Here is a 9,497-nt window from a genome sequence, read left to right on the forward strand (position 1 = left end):
TTTTTCAACAACAAAAAAAAAGTAAAAAAAAAAAAAAAAAATTACTGTGTTTAATGACAACCCTAAGGGTTGTCATTAGAAAATTATTATTATTTTTTAAATATAATAAAAGTACAGTAATAACAAACTTCCCATAACTGTAATAACAGACTTCCCATCTGAAAACCAAGATGTTTTCAACTCATAACTGTTTGTTTACCAAAAGGAATCCAGATAAATCCAAGAAATAGTGCCAGAATACAAGTACTTCATTCACAATGCTAAAATCCAGAACCAACAAACAAAACATCGTCTCAAAAATCTTAAAGAACAAACAAAACATCGATGGATTAATGATGATACCTGTGACGATCACGATCACCCCTCTCTCGACCATATTCTCGGTCTCTGTCGTAACTGTATTCCCTATCCCGACCACCTCTATCCCTGTCCCGACTTCTGCTTCTACGACGTTCTCTATTTTTGCTACTCTCTCTTTCGTCCCTTCCTCTGTCTCTGCTTCTTTCTCTTCTCTCTCTTTCACTTATTCCTATAAAACCAAGTATTTGCAGACAGAAAACAGTATAAGTTAATTGTAAGTTAAAATGGAATAAGAAATCGCGATACAAAATGACCAATCAAGGATTATGTGTTGAACTTTGAATAATATATTAACTCAAGCATGCTCTCGAAGTTAACACTAAAGAACTCTCACAAGATGTTAAGTTCTGAAATCCAAGTAAAATTTTTATCTATAGCACAACAAATTAGGGGGACTTGGAGTACGAGTCAGTTATGGCCCAAATTGATGAAGTAACTGAAATTTTGGTTGAGCTTAATTTAAAAATCCATATGTTATCCAATAGAGTCCGAATCAGTTAATCAGTTAACCATCAGAATATCCTAATTTTAGCCATAAAGCTTGACCAATCCAGACCCAACATACAACAAAATATGTTTACAACTTTTTTTTTGAACGACGGTTAGGAGTCACTGACGGTGGGTCGAACGTAGTGTCGACACTCACCCACCCGATCATTTCCTTGGTACGAATCATTACAATCCTAGCGCCCCTCGGGAGAAAACCCACAATGCGAATCCATACAGGCATCAGGTGTAGTAAAACCCGCTCGGGTGAGACCCGAACGCAAGACGTCTGCAACCTCCGAGGCCCATGAAATGGGCGGGTAACAAGGGAAATTTTGCAGCGAGTGGGAGTCGAATCCCTGACCTCCCATATAGGAAGACAAGTCACTACCACCACGCCAACTTCTTGTTTACAACTAGTAACATTAGACCTTAGCCCAATCAATATTCATTTTATGTTCTTTGGGTAGTACGAGTATTGCAGTTTCAATTTATTGTCGCAATATAGTTACTATCTTTTTAACCTTTAGAATTCATATTTTCTCATTAATTAACACAATATACACCGATACTTCTAGTTTACCAATATTTTTATTATTTACAGCACAGAATTAAAAAAGCATAATTCATCTTTTCATTTCAATATTTCAAAAATAATGCGGTAACTAGTTATACTTCCAACTTTTGCAGTAAATAAAAATTACACATCGATCAGAATGGCCCTACTTAATTTAATTTAGAACTAAGACTACTCAATGCCTACGGCACGCAAATTGGAACGGATAGGGATAAATATTACTTACGTTTGTCACATACTTTCTAACTACTAATTAAAGAAGTATTTGAAAGAGTAATACCTATTTATTTGTGTTTTTCACATACTTTACATTACTAACTAATAACTAAAAAAGCATTTAAACATACCTAGATCTTCAACCTCCCAGCCTGCACGCCCAGTTCCAGGCAACACCTGACCAACTTCAACTTGCTGTTGTTTCACACGAAATTTCTTCTTTAGGTTTCCAAACTCATCATACATCTCACCATCATCCTGAAATTGCATAGTAAGGGCTTGCAAATAAATAAATTAAAAAAAAAACAACTAATGTTTATAAGCATAAATAAAAAATTAGAAATATATATTACTTCTTCAGCTTCCCGCCTGCGTCGCTTCGTCTCCTCTAGTTCTTCTTCATCAAGTTCTTTGTACCCACCAGCACGTCCTCCTCTATATAGAAAAAAAGAACATCAATCATATAGTCTTAAATCACCTCTCATAATGGAAAAATATAGCTTGAATTTTAGTTAGATGCACAACTAATTAAACAGACACATAAAGGAAAATGCCATATAAAAATAAGTGTAACGTAATAACATAGTCTAGACTTTCGAGCAAGCATCTATTCTACCTTGACAAGCACAATCATTTGTATATAAGATAAGCATTAATTAATTAAAGACTTAAAACAAAAACAATATTTGGTCACACATAGACAGTACTGTTTTAAAATGAGCAAATAGAATGTTTCAGTTGAAATGTAATACCTCACACCTCCTTCAGTAGTACCAGGTTTGTTAGTGTTGCAAATGTTGCATTTTAAGCGTTTGGCCCAATTGATGTTACCACACCTGCACAAACAATTTAATTTAAGTCTCAAATGACATGTCGCCAAACGTCTTTGTATAATAATAATAAAAGATATTAAAACACTGGCAAATATATTAAGAACTGGAACATATGCTCGTTTTAAATAATCAAAGGGGATGATTTACTTGTTAAGTACTTACATTGGACAAGACCAATCATTAGGACCAAAAAGTCCTGTGGGCCCAATAACTCCACCACGACCGCCTCCTGCATCAGGACCACCACGACCTCTTCCCCGACCACCACCGCCACCGCCGCCAGACGCACCGGTGGGCCTAGCACTTCCACAGCGGTTGCATACACCACGAAACGCAAAGTTTACATTCGTACAACTGCCACCAAAATATATCACATTAAATATATTAGATAAATACAGTAACTAAACAAAACCCTTGTTACATTACAACATAGTTTAAAAAAAGCAAGAATCAGCAGCTCACCAATGTCATATATCACAGACCTTGTATTCGGGCATGCCCAGTCACCATCTTGTTGCCATGCCTTTGGAGGACCATCGCCACGTCCTCTACCTCGCGCCCCACCATCATTCATAACCGGTGCATTTTCATCCAGACCAAATTCATTGACCAAATTTGGTTCAACAAGTGGTGGTGCAACCATATTTTGTGAATTTTTTGACTCAGCCATTAAAACTTCAATAATAGACCCGTGAAAATCCTTATTGTTGAACCATTCTACAGCAGCTTGTGCAGCGTACGGATCTTCGTATGTTACTGTTGCATCTCCCTTTGGCTCGTTTGTTACTTTGTCACGATATAACCAAATCTTTGGTCTCCCGGTTCTTTTATCTTTCTATAAAGTGGAAACATAAGACCTTATGAAATGTATAAAAATATATATGTTGCGGAATAAAGAAAATAAACGAGCAGGTAAAGAAATACCTTTTTAAAACCCGTACCTTTAGCAAGCCAATGGTGCCAAAGAATTCGGCTAACATATCTTCATCTGTTCCAGGAGGTAAATTACAAACATACACAGATCCATTTGCAGGGGCTCCCTTTCCTGAGTAGTTTGCCATTTTGCTCGTCTAAAAAAAACTTAAATTCCCAGGCTATATAACCAACATCAAGCACTACAAAAGGTTAAAAAGTACAAAGCATTAATCAGGTGAACCCAGATATTGTAGTTAAGCTTGAGATAAAGACAAAATAAATATATATATATATATATATATATATATATATATATATATATTAAGTGGATATATTTGAATGTAAAACACAGCTACTACATTCTCAGTGCCACAACTTATCCACCTGTAATTTATTAGTTATTAACTAATTGAATAATAAGAAAGAAAAGAAAAAGAAGTGGATTTCACAGAACCATAGAAAATACTAGCACGGTAGCAAGTAACCTTGATAATTAATTATAATTATTTGTTAACATTAGTTGTGATACTTCATCACTTATATTACTTCTATTGACTATTGATTTATTAATCCTTATTATTACCTAACTATAGTCTCAATTTCTTAGGTAATCTTAGGTTGGTTTTCATAAATTTCTAGAAGGATATAGAAATATATTTAAATAATATCTGATCCGAAGATTAAGCAACAAATCAAAACTGAAACTATAACTTCATCATCTATCGACTTTGAAGGTTACCAAAGCAATACTAAAACTAGCAACAAGATATGTCAAGTACATATTGAAAAACGAACGGATAACATCAATATTAAAAATGCTTGTAACAGTAACAGATGTTTAATTAGCCTCGGTTAGCTAGGTAGGTGTCAGAAATACATTTACCCTCAAATCCATTTATAGAACACTACATAATCCTTTTCTTATGTAGAGTATTTCACATGCACCAAGGCTTTACATGTGAAATAGGCATGTCTCGATGGCTTTACATACTCTGATCATTCGCATTATTAAGTCTTAGGAGTATGGATTGTTAACAAAAAAGATAACATTTACCAAATTTCTCATTTCAGATACTCAACTACTTCTTGATCAAATTAACATAGGTATTTTTTCAACCACAAACAAGGGCTGGTTTTTTAGATTCGGAAGCATCACTATGCAAACATATGCTTTTATATTGGTGTGGAACCATCAAAAACAATGTTTATTTAGCTTTTGAAAAAAAAAATATTTTAAATGTTCAGACTCATAATGAAAGTCCACTATTTGGTGGCAAAAGAAATTTAAATACCTACACGTACACAGATACAAAATTGGGCACTTAAAATGTGAAATTTGATAGAAGTTGGTACCTTTTTGTATCACTTACTCTTAATTCTATCCAATAAACTATATGCTTTCAAAAGTAAGTCTCTAGAATTATAATAAGAACTAGATCAAGTCATTTCAAGTAAATAAAAAGCAATAACAATGACACCAAATCTAGTTACATCAGTCACGAACAAGTGTTTAAGTAGCACAACCAACAACAACAAATAAATGAATTCTAATGATTTAACAGTATCTGGTTAACATAATTAATAAGTTAATTAGGTATCAAAATTCAAAATTAATAGCAATTAGACATTCATCATACGAATTTACAACATTAAAGAAGGAGAAATTGTACATAATTTTAAAACCCTAGTTTTGTTGTGTTGACGCGTAAACGGATTTTATTTTTCACGGAAATTGTATACGGAAGATGAATAACGGGAAATAGAAGTAACGGCGTGTATGTGAACTTACCGGAGATAAACGGCGATTTGAAGGTAAGGGGAGATCGGAGAAACGATGAACAATGAGATAAACGGCGTGTATTGTTGAAGCCTTACAGAATTGGTGATTATTTTCAATGAATTAGAACCGGTAAAATGGACCGACAAAAATACTTTTTAACCCTGGGCTGGGCCTGGGCCTGGGCCTGGTCCTGGACAATGGGGAGTCATTAAACACTGTCCAAAGAATATAATTTCAAAAGAACTACATTTGCAGAATGATCACCCACGAAGAAGTTAGTTTTTTTTTTTTTTTTTTTTTTTTCGTTAAGAAAATGATAACATTAAACACAGTCGTTTCATCAATAGATGAAAAACACGAACGAAGATACAATCGAACCAATAGAACTTACAAAGTAAGGTTAGCTCTAAGAAAGATGGGACAAACAAAACAATAGGAGTAGGACCTGTTACGAGGCATGTCAGTGTTAGGTGAGGGTGGAGTGAGGTGGTTGACTCATCTTTTTAACAAAACATTTAAAAGCGCTAAAATGTCAGGCGAATAGAGACTCGACAAGTTTAATCTCAATTACAAGAACACATGGATGTAAAAATATGTGGCAATTACAAAGGTATAAAACTACTTAGCCAAGTTTTGTGGAAGAGTGGTAGAGAGTAAGCTCAAACGTGAGAGATGTACCTTATAATGATATCATGTCAGGTTGTTCTTCAATCGAGGCAAATTACTTTTTTATGACCCTTAGACCATTTGTTTGTTATATTTATTGATTCAAATTATTTAAATATTGTAAAAGTATATTTGGTAGGAGTATTTTTGAGAGGGAATTTTTTGGTGGGAAGTTTTGGTGGAAATTGTTTTGGAGGGAGTTTTGGAGGGAAACTTGATGGAGATTTAGTATAAATATATGTAGTAGTATGTAGAGAAAAGTGGAGGAGTTAGAGAGAAAAATAGAGAGTCTATGAGAGTCGTCTTACTCCGTCCCGTGAGGTGGTCTCGGTGATTCAATAACAATGGGAGCGAATTCCGTTATTGTAATCTACCGTTTGTGAGAGGTGTTGAGAGATACGTGATAGTATTCAAGAGTGTTGTAACGAGTGTTTATTCTTGTAATATTATTCGTATATAGTGAAATTTAAGTGGCCGCTGGTCCCGTGGTTTTTACTCTCCCTTGAGAGGTTTTCCACGTAAAATGTTGTGCGCGTATAACTTTTATATTTTGTCGTTTAATTATTGACTTATACATGGTTGTGTGATTCTTATTGTGATGGGGTCGATCTCGAAAGTGATATGTGTGCGGGTTCGATCCCAACAAACTGGTATCAGAGCGGGGTTCATGGAGAAGAATCGCATAACCGGGAGAAAGTCAATTTGTGAAGAAAAAAGTGTACGGTTCGTCATATTCTGCGCAGCGAAAATAGAATTGATGGTACGGGTTCGTTAACCGTTGGATCGGTGTGAAATTTGGACTGTAGGTTCATAAGAGGTAGATACACGATCTGACCGTTGAAATCTTTGATTAGAGCTGTCGTTCGAGAGATATTATTATCTGAAGTGTGCTGCAGAAAAAATTCGTCATTTCAGCGCAGTTGGAAGGAAACGGGTGCTGCAGATTCGTTAGCCGTTGGATCATGGTGATTTTTGGATAGCGGGTTCAGAACACTTTGATTTATAGTGTGACCGATTTTTGTGGTGATCAGAAGAGTAGTTTGGGAGATACATGTGTCTGAATTTGTTGCTGAAATCATACGAAATGAAGGAGTTGTTGAAGAGAGGTTAAAAGATGAAGAGGCTCGGTGGAGAGTTGATCATGGAGAGTTCCTTGTGTTGAAAGTCTTCCTAACAATGAGATTGTTTGGCGGCGTGTTCCGGCTGAGATAAATTCGGCGGCAACAAGATGAAGATCAATAATCTACGTTCGAGATCGGGATTTAAAGAATTTGAATCAAGGGAGGATGTGTTATATTTATTGATTCAAATTATTTAAATATTGTAAAAGTATATTTGGTGTGAGTATTTTTGAGAGGGAATTTTTTGGTGGGAAGTTTTGGTGGGAATTGTTTTGGAGGGAGTTTTTATGGAGGGAAACTTGATGGAGATTTAGTATAAATATATGTAGTAGTATGTAGAGAAAAGTGGAGGATTTAGAAAGAAAAATAGAGAGTCTATGAGAGTCGTCTTACTCCGTCCCGTGAGGTGGTCTCGGTGATTCAATAACGATGGGAGCGAATTCCGTTATTGTAATCTACCGTTTGTGAGAGGTGTTGAGAGATACGTGATAGTATTCAAGAGTGTTGTAACGAGCGTTCATTCTTGTAATATTATTCGTATATAGTGAAATTTAAGTGGCCGTTGGTCCCGTGGTTTTTACTCTCCCTTAAGAGGTTTTCCACGTAAAATGTTGTGCGCGTATAACTTTTATATTTTGTCGTTTAATTATTGACTTATACATGGTTGTGTGATTCTTATTGTGATGGGGTCGATCTCGAAAGTGATATGTGTGCGGGTTCGATCCCAACATTGTTACCTTGATGGTGTTTATCGGTGACGTTGAGTGAAAATTTGCTTCCACTTTTTGGAAGTGAGAGAAAAATATGATTGTGACGTATTATTTTTTAAATTTGAAGGGTGTGTTATGGTGAATGTCAAATTTGAATGTTAAATTTGAGTGAGAAAGGTTTTTGGTGAGGTGGTAAAATATGATTAGAAATTTTAGAAATTTAGTGTAAAATAACAAATTAATATTATAAAATTTTTGTTGTTAAATTTTGATAGGCTTGAAGCAAAAATCACGCCTTTATTTCTATCGTTGCAATTGCAACTAATGCTTCCCATTTGTCAAATTAAAGGAGGCATAACAAGATTTGGGTGGGTTAAAAATTGCCACATGGGATTTGACGCCAATTTAACATGGAGTATAGTCTTACGGCGAAGTGGATACAAAAGACCTTACAAATGGCTTTCTTAGACTAAAAAACCTGTAGTAATGTCCTCGTGAGTCGATTTAAAAGACTATGAATGTTAGAGCTACCCCATATAGGTATATTGGAGCCAGTGTTGTAAATCTCCCGAGATCTCCCCGAGATCTCTTTTTTAGAAAGCAACCGAGACGAGATGTTCATCTCCCGAGATTTCTCGGTCAACGGGGTCAAACTTAGTCAAAGGGACGATTTCTCGGTTTTTCTTGCTAATTTGTAAGATTTTCTTGTAAAATTCATAATTTCTAAGATTTTCTCGCTCATTTCTCGGATATTTTTGTAAAATCTCGTAAAAACGTATATAAATATACATATATTTATGTTTTTATGTATATTTTAATAAGAAAAACTATAAAGTCAACGTAAGTCAACGTCCGAGATCTCCCCGAGATTATTCCGAGATGCCGAGATCTCCCTAAAAAAGTCCAAACGAGATCTCCCCGAGATCCGATTTCTCAAACCTTGATTGGAGCTATAGGAGAAATACAAAACTCTTGTGTTCGAACTGGGGAACACAAAGTTTTTCCAATTAGATATAGGTTAAACACCACCTGGGACTGACCTTAGCCCGAATCATTTTACTTTGATATTAGACGAGCAGTCGTAATGCATATAGGAAAGCATCCCTTCGTGCTTGATTTTTTGGCGATGATATAGTGATTGTATTGAAGACCAAAGAATAGCTAAATAGAAATAGCAATGAAGAGAGGCCTTAGCACATAATTTCGGCAAGTGATAAAATTTCATTCTATATAAATACGGAGTATTTGAAAATAACACTTAACTAGAATATTTATGTAAGAGTAGACAATCATTGGGTGTAGTGTAGCCGCGTAGTGTGCATTCATCGTCACCTTTATGAAAGGTTAGACTAAAAAAGTTCCCCTTAACTATCATGTTATTATGTTCACATAAGACATTGGGTGTGTTAGTAACCAATTTTATCTGGCTACCTTTCTTTGTTAGGTCTAAGTGTCTATCTTCTACAGCTTTCTGAACGATAATGGATCACAGCTTTCTGAACGATAATGGATCACTAAGCAAATGTCCATGATGAATTTTCAAACGATGGTCAATGAATTCTGGACCAAGCAGTTCAATAAAAAAGGAATAACATTTTAAGATCATTTGAAGTTCAAATGATGAATCAACCAACCAAGCACACCATAGAATCACCAAAAAGCTAATGCATGAGCACGACACATCCTATTCTTGTAACACAAATCTTCAGAAGTAACTTCAACATATAACATAAATTTCAACTTTAAACAGTAGTTCAAAAGAAAAAGGCTTGTCCACCCAAACAACATTTAACAAAACTTAATCATCCATATCTTAAAAGGTCTAAGCATAAC

The 9,497-nt window shown here is 35.1% G+C and overlaps 1 protein-coding gene across 1 annotated transcript; it reads right to left on the reverse strand.

Annotated features, from left to right (window-relative positions):
- Positions 1–329: 329 nt before the first annotated feature.
- Positions 330–3,534, reverse strand: LOC139858461 (transcription initiation factor TFIID subunit 15). The gene is made up of 7 exons (XM_071847313.1): positions 3,414–3,534; positions 2,955–3,307; positions 2,635–2,826; positions 2,392–2,475; positions 1,993–2,074; positions 1,771–1,897; positions 330–529 (listed from the first exon to the last, which is right to left on the reverse strand). Exons 1-7 carry the CDS (start codon positions 3,531–3,533, stop codon positions 330–332), a joined length of 1,158 nt encoding a protein of 385 aa, XP_071703414.1. The 5' UTR covers position 3,534.
- Between the last annotated feature and the right edge of the window lie 5,963 nt (positions 3,535–9,497).

This window comes from Rutidosis leptorrhynchoides, chromosome 7 (assembly GCF_046630445.1).
Source record: "Rutidosis leptorrhynchoides isolate AG116_Rl617_1_P2 chromosome 7, CSIRO_AGI_Rlap_v1, whole genome shotgun sequence".
Classification (NCBI taxonomy): domain Eukaryota; kingdom Viridiplantae; phylum Streptophyta; class Magnoliopsida; order Asterales; family Asteraceae; genus Rutidosis; species Rutidosis leptorrhynchoides.